Raw genomic sequence first — 16,761 nt, forward strand, 5'->3', positions numbered from 1 at the left:
AGCCAGCACCTTGGGCCCTGCCCAGGGACCCAGGGCATGGAGAAGGGGACCAGACCACCCTCCCACAGCTAGGCACAACATGCCAGCACCTCGGAGCCCACCCGGGGACCTGGGGCATGGATAAGGGGACTGGACCTCTCTCCCACAATCAGGCACAACATGCCAGCACCTTGGGGCCTGCCAGGGGACCCAAGGCAAGGAGAAGGGGACCAAACACACCCCACAACCAGGCATACCGCCAGTGCCATGGAGCATGCCTAAAACAGCACCTCCATGTGGGTGGCCCACCACAGTCACCACAATAACCATGGCTGCTGCAAAAGCGGCTAGATGCCACAACCACCACACCGAGATGGACCACGCAGATGGTCCGCCAACCACTGGAGTGCATTCACATAAGAAGAGTCACCAGCAGAGACAAAGAAAAGAAGAGGATGTCTCTTTCCACAAAACCTATTTCAGAGTGACAGAAGAAGCATCTGCTCTATGATAATATTGGGGGACCTGATCACATCTCTCAGCATTGGACAGATCATCTAGGTAACAAGTTAACAGAGTAACTATTATTCTTTCAGAAGGAGAGAAGAAATCTAGGCAATTAGAGGGTGGAGGGGGAGGGAATGGGGGAAGGGGAGAGGTTGGACAAGGGGCATAAAGAATAATTATGATTTGTAACAATATATATGCTAGTAATACTGATTTAATCAACATATCTCAATGTTCAACCCCCAAAATATGTATAATCGATTTTGATTCAATAATAAATTATTTAAAAAATTTTTTAAAAAGAAAAAGTTAAAAGTATAATTACCATATGACCCAGCAATTTCACTCCTAGGTATATACCCAAAATAACTGCAAATAGGGACTCAGATACTTGTACACCAATGTTCACAGCAGCATTAATCACAATAGCCAAAAGGTGTCCATCAATAGATGAATGGACAAACAAAATATGGTATATACACACAGCAGAACATTTTTCAGCCTTAAAAAGGAATGAAATTCTGATACATGCTTCAATATAAATGAACATGGAAAACTTAGGCTTATTAAGAGAAATAAGCCAAATACTAAAGGACGAATATTGCAAGATTCCACTAATATGAGATTCCTAGAACAGGCAAAGTCATAGAGACAGAAAGTAAATTAGAAGTTACAAGGAGGGACTGGCCAGTTAGCTCAGTTGGTTAAAGCACAGCCTTGTAACACGAAGGTCAAGGGTTTGGTTCCCTGTACCAGCCAGTCGCCAAAAAAAAGAACAAGAAAAAAGAAGTTACAAGGGGCTGGGGTGAGAGAGAAATGGGGAGTTATTGCTTAATGCATGCAGAGTTTCAGTCTGGGGTGATAATAGAGTCTGGAAATACATAGTAGTGGTGGTTGCACAACATTACGAGTATACTTAATACCACTGAAAAATGGTTAAAATGGCAAGTTTTATGTTCTATATATTTTACTGCAATAATAACAAATGCAAAAGAGGAAATAAAATTTAAAAAAAACAAAAACAAAAACCATGGCAAGGCTGCAGCCATCCTCGTCAGTAGGAAGGAAGGCCAGAATCAGGATCCAGAGGAAATTAAGACATAAACGCACAGACAGCTTACACTTGGAGCCTGTACTCTTTTCCCACTGTTGTTTTTCTGAGCAGGTGATTCACAAAACCCACAAGGTATCATCAGAAAGTATACAGTGAAGTTTCTCAACCCACCCCTACCCTGCATCTGGGCAACCACTTCAAGTCAGTACATGAAGAGAGTTACCACCTGTTCTCATGGTCTCCTTCCCCCCTAACACTCCCTGGTATACCACCTAGTCATGTGATCTTGGGCAAACCACCTAACATTGGCCTCAGTGCTTTCACCTATAAATTAACAGAATAATCCTTGACCTACGTTCTTCTCAGGGTTGCCATCATCAAGACCAGATAAGATAAACCAAGCAGGTGGTATCATTCATCATGTTAAATTTGAAAATACCATTGTCTTTAATAAAGAAAATTAAACCATTATAGCTACAGAGAAAAACAGGAAGCGCCATGTACTCACCATCTCCCTTCTTTCTTATTCTCCATAGTGCCATCTCCATCTAACACTATATATATGCTCATCTATCTGTCTCCCCAGCTAAATGGAAATTATTAGAGCAAAAGACTGTCTGTTTTGCTCACTGCTGAATCTACAGTACCTGAATGTGTGGGGCACAGTAGTCAGTACACGTGTTGAAGGAATGAATTACCATCTCCAAAAATCCATTTTAAACCAAGCCAAACATTTCATCACCTGCCACAGCCTGGAAACTCAAGAGTCAAGAAAAAATTCTAACTTCCCTTTTCTAAGCAGTAAAAAGACTAGAAAGAGTGGAAAAATCAGGAGCTCCTGGATAGGTGTATTGGATTGAATTGTGTCCCCCCCAAAACTCATTGAAGCTTGAATTGTGTCCCCCAAATAGTATATATTAGAAACTTAGCCCCCATTGTGACTGTTAAGAGGGTGGGAAATCCTATTATGGTAATTGGAAGGTGGAGCCTTGAAGAGGTGATTGCATTATAGAACCATGCAGTGGTGAATGGATTAAAAATCGTGGTCGGGGGCATGGTTCTGAGGGCTTTAAAAGAAGAAGAGAGTCTGTCTTTCTCTCCCTCTGTTCTCTCTGCTTCCACCATCTTGCAATGTGAGATCCCTGAATCACTGTCACCACCACCACATGGACTTTGGACTTCCCAGCATCAAAAACTGTAAGCAATAAATTTCATTTTCTTTATAAATTACCCAGTCTCAAATATTCTGTTACAGCAACACAAAACAGACTAATACAATAGGAAAGGCACACTAGGAAAAGGAAAAAGCTTCTAATGGAATCAGGAATGAGTATTCATAATAACTCCTGTTTCTTAAAAAGAACACAAGGAAATTCCAAAGGCCAGTGAGCTCCCAATTCCAAGGAAGAAGCCATGTAATTTCCAAATGCACATTTATCAAAAATGAGTTCACAGCCAAGAGTTTTCTGAAGCCAGAACTATGAAGATTTAATCCAATTAAACTAGCAATTGGTATGCCAACAAGTTGGACACCAAATGGAACAAATTCCTAAAAACACATAATGCACCTAAACTGATTCATGAAGAAATAAAAAAATTTAAATAGATTTGTAACTAGTAAGGAGATTGAATAAATAACCAAAAATCTCCCCACAAAGAAACAGGAGCAGATGGCCTCACTGGAGAATTCTAGCACAAATTTAAAGAATAATTAATACAAATATTTCTCAAACTCTTCCTTCCTAAGTCATTCTATGAGATCAACATTACCCTTATACCAAAGCCAGACAAAGACACTACAAGAAGAGAAAAGTGCAGACCAATATCCCTTATGAATACTAATGCAAAACTCACCAAGAAGGGCCGGCCCGTGGCTCACTCAGGAGTGTGGTGCTGATAACACCAAGGCCATGGGTTCGGATCCCGTATAGGGATGGCTGGTTAGCTCACTGGCTGAGCGTGGTGCTCACCAAGTCAAGGGTTAAGATCCCCTTACCGGTCATCTTTATACGGGATTTAAAAAAAAAACAGCTCCCCAAGAAAATATTAGAAAACTGAATTCAGCCATATATTAAAAGGATTATACATCATGACCAAGTGGGATTTATTCCTGGAATACAGGGATGGCCCAATATATAAAAATTGAGCTACGTAATATATTAACAGTACAAGGGGCCTTCAAAAAGTTATGGAAAGATTTATATTATCTGTTAATTCTATTTTTCCACAAAATTCTGAAGTACCCGCAATAAAGGAAAAAACCTCACAAGATTCTCAACTGATGCAGAAAAAGCATTTGACAAAATTTAACTCCCTTTCTGAGAAAAACACTCAAAAAACTAGAATTAGAAGAAAACTTCAACACGACAAAAACTACATTTGAAAAACCCACAGCTAACATCATACTCAGTGGTGAAATATTAAAAGCTTTTCCCAGGGCCAGCCCATGGCTCACTTGGGAGAGTGTGGTGCTGATAACACCAGGGCCATGAGTTCCCTATATAGGGATGGCCAGTTAGCTCACTTGGGAGAGCATGGTGCTGACAACACCAAGACAAGGGTTAAGATTCCCTTACCAGTCATATTTTTAAAGAAAATAAAAGCTTTTCCCCTAAGATCAAGAACAAGACAAAGATGCCTGCTTTCACCACTACTATTCAGCACAGTACTAAAAGCTCTAGTCAGAGCAATTAGGCAAGAAAAAGAAATAAAAGGCATCCAAATTGTAATGGAAGAAGTAAAATTATCTCTGTTCACCGATGATATGATCTCCCTAGAGTCCACAAAAAACTTACAGCTAATAAACAAATTCAGCAAAAGTTACAGGTTACAAAATTAAAAGGCAAAAATCAGTTGCATTTCTATATACTACCAATCAATAAACAATCTGAAGAAGAATCTAAGAAAGAATCTCATTTACAATAGCATCAGAAAGAACAAAATATCTAGGAATATGTTTAACCACGGAGGCAAAACACTTGTACAATGATAAAAAAAGAACATTGCTGAAAAAAATTAAAGACAACTTAAATAAGTGGAAAGGCATCCCATGTTCATGAACTGGAAGACTTATTTATTAACATGGTCATATTATCCCAAATGATCTATGGATTCAATGCAATTCCTACAAAATCTCAACAGTATCTTTTGCGGAAATAGAAAAACCTGTACTAAAATCCATATGGAACCTTATGGGACCTTGAATAGTCAAAACAATCTTGAAAAAGAAGTACTAAGTTAGATGACTCACAACTTTCAGACTTCAAAATTTACTACAAAGTACAAAGCTACAATAATAAAAACAGTGTGGTACTGGCATACAAACAGACAGACCAACAGAACAGAACAGAGAGCTTATAAATAAACCCTTGCATATATGGTCAAAGGATTTTTGACAAGGGTGCCAAGACCATTCAATGGGGAAAAGACAGTCTTTTCAACAAATAGTGCACATGCAAAAGAATACAAACGGACCCTTACCTAATACCATATACAAAAATTAACTCCAATTGGAACAAAAACCTAAAGATAAGAGCTCAAACTATAAAAACTCTTACAAGAAAACAGAGGATAAGCTTTGTGATCTCAGATTTGGCAATGGTTCCTTAGGTATGATACCTGAAACAGGATCAACGAAAGAATAAATAAATTAGGCTTCATTGAAATTAAAAACTTTGTGCAACAAGGGCATAATCAGAAAAGTGAAAAGACAATCCAGGGAATGGGAAAAATATTTGGAAATCATATATCAGATAAGGGATAAATATCCAGAATATAAAATGAACTCCTACAACCGAACAACAACAACAAAAAACCCCAAACAATTCAATTAGAAAATGAGCAAAGGACCTAAATAGACATTTCTCCAAAGAAGATATACAAATGGCCATAAACACATGAAAAGATACTCAACATCACTAACCATTAGGGAAATGAAAATCAAAACCAAATGAGCTATCACTTCACACCCATTAGGATGGCTATAATTAAAAACAAAAAATATTGGGGAGGATGTGGAGAAAATGAAACCCTTGTACACTGCTGGGCGAGGTGCAGCCACTATGGAAAATAATATGGTGGTTCTTCAAAGAGTTAAACATAGAACACCACTGCTGGGTATATATGCAAAAGAATTTAGAGCAGAGACTCAAGCAGATATTTATACTACCATGTTTATAGAAGCCTTATTCACAATAGCCAAAAAGTAGAAGCAACGTAAAAGTTCATCAACAGATGAATGGATAATCAAAATGTGGTATATACATACAATATTATTCACCCTTAAAAAGGAATGAAATTCTGACACATAGATTAATCCTGAAGAAATTACACTAAAAAGAAATAAGCAGTCACAGAAGGATAAGTACTATATGATTCAACTTATATAAGGTACCTAGAGTAGTCAAAATCAGAGAGACAGAAAGTAGAATGGTGGTTGCCAGAGGCCGGGGGAAAAGGGGAATGGGAATTATTGTTTAATGGGTAGAGTTTCTGTTTGGGATGATGAAAAAGTTCGGGAAATAGATTGCGATATGGTTAAAAAACAATGGGAACGTTCTTTTGTGTGTGTATGAATGTTCTTAATGCCACTGAATTGTACACTTAAAATGGTTAAAATGATAAATTTTACCGCAATTTTAAAAATACAGAAAAAAAAAAAACCCATCAGGCCACATTTCCAGACTATTGAGAGAATCCCTCTTTAAAGGCCAGTCCTCCTGGGCCGGCCCGTGGCTCACTCGGGAGAGTGCGGTGCTGATAACACCAAGGCCCCGGGTTCGGATCCCATATACGGATGGCCGGTTCGCTCACTGGCTGAGCGTGGTGCTGACAACACCAAGTCAAGGGTTAAGATCCCCTTACCGGTCATCTTAAAAAATAAAAATAAAAATAAAATAAAATAAAGGCCAGTCCTCCTGATGGCCTATGCACATCCTTCCCATGGCAGTCGGCTTGGAGGATGCTACTTTGTCCCCTGTTTTCTGACCTCAAACCCAGCCCCAATAATCCAGGCCCTAAATACAAACAAACAGCTCAGGTGGACTAGCCACTGTTTGAAAGGCTGAGGCTTGAGCTTCCCTGGGCCAGGCAGTTTCGGAGTTAACTGTCTAAGAGGTTCAACAGTCTGCCAACAAAAGCAAAAGCCAATCTGACCAGCTTTCACTCTCTATTACTTCCCCTTTGGCTTTCCCACAAGACACCTGACAGCCTTGAAGAAAGGAAAACGAGACAGACTGACCAGCCTGTTTTTTAAAGTTGAAAAGTGGAATCCCTGTCCTCCTGTTATGACCTTAACACTCCCAACCCCACCCCCCACCCCACCCCACCCCACCCCCACACACAGGTATAGATATTTAATATTCTTTGTACTTCCTAGAATGAAGGACACAGTTTTCACTCATCCAAAAGCAGAACCAATAACCTTCGTCCTCTCTGGTTTCTAGGGCCCTTTCACACAGATTATCCCATTAGATCTCAAAATAACTCGGGGAGAATGAACGTGTAGGGGTTGTTGTCCCCCACTGGAGACATGAAGAAACTCGGGCTCAACGAGATGACTTTGTCCCAAGTCCCACAGCCCCAAGTGACAGGTCTGGCTGAGGTTGGCACACAGGTAGTGAACTTCAGAATCCTCCTTCCTCTCCATTTCTTCGGAAAGATAAACAAAGTACAAATAGAACGAAAGCAAGAAAAAATACTCCCCAATTTGGCGACTGAATAGGACTAGTAGGCTCATCCCCAGAGAAGCAGCCTGGGAAAGAACTAAGCGCCCTTCTTCCTCCCTGACCTAAAAATGATTTTTTTCTTTTGGATTTTTGCACTCAAGACTCCTGCTGCATGCCCAGAGCACAGTCACTTGCTGCTCTGTCAGACAGCGGAGGGTCTGCCAGACTCAGGGAATCTAGCGTGGGGGCAAAAGGCCGGCCAGGCCACGGAGAAACGGAACACATGACGCCGAACGCAACAAGCATTCGCAAGCGGCCCGGGACACCCACACAAGTAACATCCAGCAGGCCAGCACCAAAGGGACTGCGGCTCACTGACCACGGCCCCCACCCACTCCCGCGCGTGCGCGACGACCACTCTAGCGGTAGAAGAGTCCCAGGCCCAGGAGCTGCAGACTTCGTGGGCGGGCGCAGTCTTCCCGCGCATGCTCCCGACGCCCGCGCATGCGCGCCCTCAGCAGCTGTGTCTCCCTAGTAGTCTCCTGTCCTTTCCCCACTGTTCCGGACCCGAACGCTGGCTGCCTCCGCTTCGGCCCTCACTCCGCATTTCTCACCTTGCGCCCAGTTTTCTCTCGTAGGGCCCTCAGTCGTTCCTTTCGCCGCAGCGCCTCTTCCTCTAGCCGGCCCACACCGGCCGCAGTCGCCGCCATCTTCCCCTCCGAACCCTTCCTTTTCCCTAGGCTTGCATTGCGCAGGCCCAAGGAGAGTAGATGACTGCCTCACGGCCAATCCAATGACGAGAATGGGAAAGCAGGAAGTCCTGAAAGCGAATCAATGCTGAGTTGCTATGGAAGGTCCCGCCCTTTTCCTCCGGGGCAACTGGCCTAGTGGGTGGGGAGCCGGCAAATAAAAAAAAGGTGCTACGTCTAGATTTATTCAACGCAATCTGAGAAAGCAGCAAATGGAGTAAGACCTGAGAGAAGAATAGACTGCATCGATCGCTCTGGTTTTTCCTAAACACCAGCTCACTTCATACCAGCCTCTTGGAATGCCCCTGACCCACTGACTCATTCTTGTCCACTTGTCCTGATTCTTCAAGGCTCAAATGCCCTCAGGAAGCCTTCCCTGAAACTCCACTCCTATCCCACCCTAACATGAGGTCTGCCTCTATCCTCTTCTACAGCTGTCAGTGGCTCCCCGGATTCATCTGACCAAGTGTTCCCAAGCTCCTCTGTGGCCACTCTGCTCAAGACAAATCCTGTGCAGTGAGGGACCTGGCTGGATGGCCCTCCCTCCAGGTTCACAGATGATGCCCTCTCACTTCCACCCCTTCCTGGAGTGGCAGAGTACCCAAGGTCAGGCTACCCTCCCTAAAGAAGAACAAGCCCCAACCTGGGCCCAAGGGGCCCCGAGAAATCCCCCTGAGCTTAGGAAGAATTGCTTTGGCCTAAACTGCAGCAAGTAGCCACAAGGTGCATGGCTCCACAGCAGAAACTGTGAGGGTTTTCTTTCCTGCATTAATCAGTGTGCCCTGGTAACAGAGAGACCACTTCGGCCGAAGTCAAGATCTTCTGTCATCCTGTGGGGTCCCCAAAGCCACTCACCCTCTCCTCTGGGAATAGGAGCCATCCCCCCTCTCCCTCACTCCCAGGGGATGACTAGCCTCTTATCGAGGCTGTTCCCTATCTATGGCCTCCCTTCCCAGACTGGCAATAAGTGGACGCCCACTCCTCCCCTCCCAACTCCCATCAGAGGTCCACATGCCACAGACCCCGGGTCCAGCACCCGCCTCCCAACACGCTTGACCTCACTAACCTGGGTCTGTCTAGGCCGTCTCCCCTGTAGTGGGTAGAGTGCCCTGCCAGGGCCTGGCATGCAGATTGTAGGTGCTCAGGAAATGTCAGCTCAGAGCTAGAAGGGATGGGGCAGGAGAAAAATTAAGACTGGAAGAGCCACCCAAGAAGCCAGGAAGACAGAACAGGGCAGGGATGGGGAAAGAATCTCTCTTCTCTTGGCCACCCAAAGTTTAGGGGCCTCCAGACTGGTCAATTGCTAGGACCAATGGCATTTCTCTAGGCCCGGAAAACTCCATCACCCCCACGCTCCCACCCCAAGAAAGGGCTTGAACCCTACACAACACCAGGGGGCCCCTTACCTCACAGGCAGGCTGGGTACAAGGGCGATGGTGGTGTTCATGGCTGCCAGAATGTTTTATCCATCTGTAAAACACAAGCATAAGGCACCCACTTCATGAGGTTAAAGGAACGAAAGTTGTGAAGCAAATGCTGGACCCTGGGGCGGGGGGGGGGGGGAGTACCTCCACTGGAACATCTGGGAAGGCTTCTTGGAAGAGAGAGAGAACCCGCGGGGATTGTGTAAATCTCCCTGAGTTCTGCCCGATGGACAGAGGGCACCGCTCCCTCGGAGGTATCCCAGGCTTGTCTGCTGCTCTCTGATCCTCCCATCCCGCTCCACAAACAGCAGAAGCTCAAAAGTGGCATTTCGGTCTTCCCGTTAAACACGACTGCACCTAGCACGTGGTAAGCGCTACAAGTGGTCGTGGTGATGGCAGTGGTGGTGGTGGTTATTATTGTTGAAGGACTCTGGCCATCCCCACGCGGCCCGCAGCCCCTTCCCCGAATTGCAGCAACTCCAGCCAGGCGGGCTGCGTGCGGGCGGATCCAGACCCAGACCCAGAGTAAGTTTGGGATTCCTGACCTCGACCCTAGTCCCGGGGTAGCAAACTAGCCCTTCCAGAGGCACCGGTGCGGGCGCGGCCTGCGGGGGGCGGAGCGGCAGCGCCCTCCCGGGCCGTCCTGACCTCAGGCTCCTCCTCCCGCGGGGCTCCCCGCCCTGTGCACGGTCCCGGGAGAGGCGGAGCGGCGGTGGCGACAGAGAAGTGCAGGAAGCCGGGCGGCGGCCGGCCGGGAGGAGGAGGAGCGTGCAATCTTGGGTGGCTCAGCGCGGCGGGGGCAGAGCCGCGGACTTCCCCCGGTAGTACCGCGCCGCTCCGCCCCGGAGTGACGCCCTCCGCCCATGGGCCTGGCCGGGGGCAACCGGCGGGCGGCGCGGAGGAGGCGGCGACAGGTGGCGCGCAGCAGGGCCAGAGCCGGGCCGGGCCATGGCCGCCTCGGAGCGGCTCTACGAGTTGTGGCTGCTCTACTACGCTCAGGTGAGCCCGCCCCGCCCCTCGCCCGCTGAGCCCCCAGCTCCGCGCGCTCCGCGCCTGCTGCACCTGCGCCCCGCGCCGCCCGGGCCGCGTATATGTGCGCTCGCGGCGGGCGTGCTTCGGCACACGTGTGTGCCGCTGGCACTTATACCTTGGGGACAGACAGCGGTCGTGGGCATGCACTTCACAGCATCCCCTCCAGCGGGACCACTCAGTTTGAGTCGTGCAGGAGGAGAGGGGAAATGGCCGAGGCAGCCGGACACTTCCCCCTTTTACAGATGGGAAAACTGAGGCCTGTAGAGAACAAGAGACTGGTCAGGTCGGAAGGGGAAGGGGGACTCAGTTTGCATATGGGCTGCCCCTCCTGTGGACGCAGCTTGGTTGGATGGTCGTGGCCAACGGGTCTGAGTGAGCTGGGGGTCCAGGCAGGCAGTGGGTCCAACTTAAGTCACTTCAGATCCTCCCAGGGAATGGGCAGTGATAAGCTCCTCCCGGACTTGAGGTGTCCCTACCCCACTCCCATTCTGGAGGGTGGACCCGGGACCCCTCTAAGAGCAGGAAGTTTTGCTTTAGATGCGAGAGTGGAGATGGGGGGATTGAGGCCAGGACGGATGTCTGAAAGAGATGAAGAGAGGCCCTTTCCTTCTGAGTTCCCTACTCCTGTCTCAGAGACAACGTCATGTGGCCTCAGGAGGTGAGAGAACTGACTCAGACCCTAGTGTCCCCCAAACTCTGTCTCACACACATAGGCACCCACTTTCCTTCTGCACAGTGGGGAGGGATCCAAGGGTAACACCTCCCTCCCCTTCACCCAGCACCTACCTCCCTGCACCTGCCTGGCATCATGCTCCTGCCTCAGGTGTGCCCTGGACACAATGGACCATTGTGTGCCCCTGAACAGCTTGTCACTGGGGAGAAGTTCATGCTCAAACCAGGTGGGCCTCTGTGAAGAGGTGTCCCTGGGACCTGGAGTCCAGGCCATAAGAGCCACAGCCTCTTTAGTCTGCTCAGGCTGAGAGAGGTCCAGGCCCCTGGCAGGAGAAAGTGCCCCAAGTAGAGTAACTCTTTGGGGTGACACAGACCAAGCTCTTTGCACTTCTGAACCTCTGCTTCCCTGTCTAAAAATTACATATCCCTGACCTCAGGAGTTGCCTGGACTTTGAAGAGGGGTCCAGGCCCGAGAAGGCTCTGGCCTACCTGCCTTCATTAGGTCTCCTCACCCCAGCTTCTCTGTCTCTATCTCCAAAGGACTGGCCCTCCTACCTTTGATTGCCCTGTGGCCATGGGCAGGTTTTTGGTTCTCAGTTTCTTCACCTGTGAGCAGGTGAAGGGGGCTTCAACCAGGTAATGAGTCTGAGAGATGTTAACAATGGGTCTTCAGGCTGGGTGGCAGGCTGCTAGGATTGTGTCTCCAGCTTGGTTGTCTCCCAATGTCCCTTCTGTCTGAGTTTTGCATATGGTCACCCCCCATCCCCTCAGGAGGTGTTTAGCACCCATATGTGTGCTGAGTCCTCCCTCCCCCCACCTCCTCACCTCAAAGGGAAGTATGGGGCACAGGCTGGCTGGTTGTAGCCTGGGAAACCTGGGTAGGCAGGGGGCAGCCTGGGGCCAGGCAAACAAATCCAGGATGTGAGAGCAAACCCAGAAACGGGAGGGGCCTGGCTGCCTGAGGAGAGGAAGCATTGGCCAGCCTCTCAGTACTGCCTTCCTGCTGCCTGCGCCTGCTCCTTGCTCACTGTCCCCACCCCTCTGTGCTGGGCTCCCAGACAGAGTTAGCAGTGCAACTTGAGCCCAGCTAGGGACCTATTGTATATGTGCTTGGGGGAGGGAGTGTGCAAGGTAAAGGGTGGAGCTGGTAGAGTTTGTTAAGAGACCCATGAGTTGGCCAGCCACCCAGCCAGCAACACCTGCACCCCTCTCCTCAGGAGTGACAGCTGACATCAGCTGGCAAAAACCTGTTTCCCCAGTTGTGGGTCTGGGGGGGGGGATTATCCCCCCTTCCTGTCCTTCCTCTCCTCTTAAAGACCCCAGGTTTAGACCCACCCACCCCTTGCAACCCTGTAGGCCCTGCTCAACTGGGAGCCACATGGCAAGGGAGGGGGCTGTGGGTGGCTACTAAGAGAGGGAGGAGAGAAGGGCTATATGCCCCTGGACATCTCTCATTTGGAGCTTGGCCCTAGTGGGGAAACCAAGGCAGGGTCCTACCAAGGTTACCAGATGAGTTCCTTCAGGTTAGTCCTGGGGGCAGGAAGCCTCAGGTGGGTTTTTGCCCTGGGACAGCACAGGCTGTTTTCTGTGCTTGGAGCCTGCTTCTTCCCGTTGGAGGAGACCTTCCCCTGCAACCCCAGACCAAGCTGGATCACAGCTCAGGCGTGTCCCTTTTTACCCCTCATTGTGCTAGCTCTGCTGCTTCCCATCACCTCACATTTAGTTGGTGATCCTTGGGTATGAGCTGAATGGATGGAGGAGATGGGCCCCAATCTAGTGACCTATCAAGGAAGTCATCCCAGAGAAGGCTGAGTTTTGGCTGAGGGGACAGGAAGAGCAGGAGCAAGCACATGACAAATACAAAAAGGGCAGAGTAGCTAAGAAGGCCTGGTGGATGGGTGAGGGCACACCCAGAGGAACTCTGAACCCACCAGAGCTTTCCCAGGGAGGGCCTAGGAAGAGCGTGAGAGGATAAGGCAACTGGGGACAGCACCTGACATACTGGCAGTTGGGCTGCATGTAACAGTTATTGCAAAATAGCATGCAAATGAGAAGCCTCTCTTCAGGCTGGAGTGGTGGTGGTGGTCAACAGCCCCCCAGCAAAAGGGAGCACTGGGAGGCACCAAGAGCAGAGGGGCACTCAGGGCCACAAAGGTCAGGGCAGGATGAACACTCAGGTTACAGGTGGGGAGCCCAAGCTAGACTCTCCAATTATGCCATTGAGGACTTAGAGGGCTCCAGGGAGATCAGGTCAGAGCTAAAGTTGACCCTGCTCTGCCCACTCCTTCCCCAGTCCCTTATCCCTGACTGATGAGCTCTACTGCCTCATGGAAACCTAGCCAGGCCCTCTGCTCCCTCTGGGACCTCAGCTGGGTTATACTCCTTCCTGGGCCTCAGTTCTTCTTGAAATGGGTAAAGGGAAGGTGGAATAGGCTTCTGGGTGCTTAGTCCCCCTCAGCACTTCAGAGGGACAACTGGGGTTTCTTCCTCCCTGCCTCCATTACCACAGCAACTTAAGGGGGAGGGGCTGAGGTGATGGGGAGATTAGCACAGAGCCCAGGGATGGGGAAGGAGTTGGGAATCCCTGGAGTTGTTATGGCAACTGGGGAGCTGATGAGAAAGTGTTGGGTTCCCATGGAAACGGGTTGTTACTATGGGGACCCTGGAAGGAAATTCCTTGTTTCCATAGTTATAGGACAGGGAGATGGTTACGCCCTGGAAGGTGTTATGGAGACCAGAAGGTCCACCCCTTTCAATACCCCCTCTCCAGGGAAGGGAGAGAGACTGGCCCAGCCACCCAGGCACTTGGACCACTATCTTCAGCTGCCCTTGTCCCTGGCAAAGCCCCCATCTTCCTGCTTCATCCCACAGCCTGAGGACCTCCAAGTCTGACCTCCAGTTCTCATGATATAGTCAGAAGCCACTTTTGCCTTAACATTGCCCTTCCCTCCTGATGCTGTGTGGGGAGACCCCCTAGTTCTGACAGAGGCCATCCTGAACAGACCCTACCCCACTCTGTCCCATTTCTGCTTGTCTGTCCCTGGAGATGGGGTGCTCACTACCACCCAGGCAACTGTGACTGAGAGGAGTCACCCACTATTATGCTGCAGTCTTCTCCCCCTACAAATGCCTAGCTCTTCCCTGGGTCCCACCAACATACTCCATGTCACTTGCCTGGGGCAGCTAGCTGGGGAGTAGCCCAGAAAACCTCAGCTCTTACAGTGAGTCAAGACCTGCCTCTTACCTGTCACTCACAGAGGGGGGTGGGGAGAATTGCCCTAGAACACTAAAAGCTTGGGCAGGCCACAGCCCCTGGATTTGGAGCTCCCACTCACTTTGTCCTTACTTCGTGCTGGGTAGGTATGGCTGGAGAGCTTCTACTCACTAAGCAAACAGATGGTTTTGAAGAGGCTCAAAGAGGTTAATGTTAAGTAACGAGCTACCAAACAGGGACAGGACTCTGGAACCCAGCTGGAGCCCTTGACCACAGACTCCACTGGTAACCCCAATCTCTGAGGCACCAGACAGGGTTGGGTCTTGGGACAGGTGCTGGCCCTGATGGGGGACATTTTAGCAGAGGAACCGTGGAGAGCAAAGCACATGAAGACCTGTGGGGATGAGGGCAGTGAGCAGTGCCCTTGGGCTGGGGCATCCAGCGGGTTTCGGGTGCTGGGGCTGGAGATCAGGTGGGCACCACCCATGCAGGACCTTGGATTTTATTTTGCAGACTTGCCCTAAAGGGCTTATGATAGGGCAGGTGATTGGCTGATTGGGCATTGATGGTGACTGCTGTCTACTGGAGACCCACTGTGTGCTGGGCTTGGGATAGGTCAAGCAGGGTCCAGGGCAGCATGGTGTCAGGAAGCTCAGGGATCCCTGGCCCCTGTCAGACAGCTCCCAACAACTCATGCCACAGCCACCTGCCCTCAGCCCTCACGGGTTACCTCAAAATTCCAGAGGAGTGGCACTTCCATGCCCACCCAGGGACTGTTTGAACCTAACCATCCCTTGGGGGTCCCTCACCCCCAACACTCTCTGAGTGTCCTCAGGACTGGTCAAGCATAGGTTTGGTTTCCTACAGGGGAGACCATGAGACCCCCTCCTCCCAGGGACACTGACCTCCCCCATACCCACAACCTTCTCCCCTGCTGCAGGGCCTGGGCACCACTTCCCAGGGACCTAAGGGCTCTGGGGAGGGTTTGGAGGTGTGGCTGCTCACGACCTGCCATGGGGAAGAAGCAGGGTTGGCGCAGGGGGCTGGGCTGGCTCAGAGATGGGAAGAGAGGGAAGAGCCAACAGGACAGAGGCTCTGAGAGGGGCATGGGGAGCCCAAGCACCACAGCCACCCCTCCAGGCTCTGGACTTCACATGCAGCCGTTCCAACATGCCCATGTCCCTCTGCCTTCTGGCCCTGGCTCCAGCAGGAACTCCCACACCCCAGAGAACTGCAGCCTAAAGCCGCCAGGCCCAGGGCAGAGCTGGCCTGAGGCTTCCCAAAGAGAAGAGGTGAGAGGCAGAAAGGTGGAATAGGCAGGTAACCCCACCCCTGCCTAATACTATGCTTCAGAGACCCCCTCATGCCCCCCCCAGAGCCAATGAAGGCTGCCTTGGTTGCCCTAGCCCTGAACCCAGCTCAGCCCAAACCTGCTAGAAGCTTGCAGGACTGGACAGGCTGAGGGTGTGGTTCTAGGGACAGAAAGCAGGAGTGTGGAAAGTTTGAGGGACCCACCCAGGTCTGGGAGGGCCGATCTAGGTGATGGCCAGGACAAGGGTGGGACTTTCCTGCTGAAGAACCAAAAGCCCAAGTCCCAGAAGGGGGCAGGGCATGGGGTGGGCAGAGACCTGGACAGGAGGATGTGAATCACAGATTGGAGGGGAGGAGAGGCTGGAGAAGAAGGCCCTAGTTGGATTAGGGGCATGGAATGCCAGGCTCAGCAGTTGAGCCTTTATCCTGAGGGGCAGGGAGAGGGGGGACATGGTCAAATTTAGACTTTCAGGTGCTTAGCAGAGCTGCAACTGGCAAAAAAGACCTACATTTTGGGTCAGAGATGACTGGCCTGACTGGGGGTGGTTTGGGGTAGAAGAGGGGAAGACAGCAGTGGGACATTTTTGAGGATGGACAGATCTGTGCGGCCACTGAAGCAGGGGTCAGAGGTGACATGGCCAGATTGAGCTGGCTGGCTAACAACCATAAGCAGTCCTGGCCTAGGACAAAGGTCTGGATTTCAGCTTCCTCAAAGGTACAGCTGAAGCCAAGGTATGGATGAGACATCCCCTCTGGAACCTCCCATTTCCCCATCTGTAATGGAAGGGATTCAGAAAATGGTCCAGGAGCCCTAGCCTCCTCTGGTATTTCAGGATCTAGGCATTTTGGTCTCCTTGCTGGTGTGTGGGGAGGGAGGCTGCCAGCAGCAGAGGGTGGTGGAAAGGTCAACAAAGGTAACTAACTGACAGATAAAAAGTCACCATGGTGTGGGCCTGCACCTTGGTGGCCCCAGCCCTCTCGGAGTTGCCTGGGTACCGAATTTGTGCCAAAATACACAAGGAAGGTGCCAGCCACAGGGTCAACAGCTGCTCTGCCTAGGTTTTTTGTGGCCCTGGCCCAAGTCTGCTGGGGTCAGGTCCCCTTCCCTGGGGCCCAAAGGCAGCAAAAATGAGCCATCCGTACAAGCGTAGTT

At 49.9% G+C, this 16,761-nt stretch overlaps 2 protein-coding genes across 3 annotated transcripts in view; one reads left to right on the forward strand and one right to left on the reverse strand.

Annotated features, from left to right (window-relative positions):
• Positions 1-9,975, reverse strand: part of CCDC12 (coiled-coil domain containing 12) — a 58,386-nt gene extending 48,411 nt beyond the window's left edge. The window contains exons 1-4 of one of the 2 annotated variants that reach the window (XM_063114941.1): positions 9,925-9,975; positions 9,362-9,425; positions 9,022-9,117; positions 7,821-8,026 (exon numbers count right to left, since the gene is read on the reverse strand). In XM_063114941.1, the coding sequence (XP_062971011.1) occupies positions 7,821-7,916 (96 nt within the window). In that variant the 5' untranslated portion in view covers positions 7,917-8,026; positions 9,022-9,117; positions 9,362-9,425; positions 9,925-9,975. Of the gene's footprint in view, positions 1-7,820; positions 8,027-9,021; positions 9,118-9,361; positions 9,426-9,523; positions 9,589-9,924 lie in introns of those variants that run through there. The other variant, XM_063114942.1, reaches the window with a different exon arrangement.
• Positions 9,976-10,324: 349 nt separating this feature from the next.
• Positions 10,325-16,761, forward strand: part of NBEAL2 (neurobeachin like 2) — a 28,540-nt gene continuing 22,103 nt past the window's right edge. Inside the window, exon 1 of the mRNA XM_063113984.1 lies at positions 10,325-10,378. Within this exon, the coding sequence (XP_062970054.1) occupies positions 10,328-10,378 (51 nt within the window). The 5' untranslated portion in view covers positions 10,325-10,327. The remainder of the gene's footprint in view (positions 10,379-16,761) is intronic.

Source organism: Cynocephalus volans, chromosome 11 (genome assembly GCF_027409185.1).
Source record: "Cynocephalus volans isolate mCynVol1 chromosome 11, mCynVol1.pri, whole genome shotgun sequence".
NCBI lineage: Eukaryota > Metazoa > Chordata > Mammalia > Dermoptera > Cynocephalidae > Cynocephalus > Cynocephalus volans.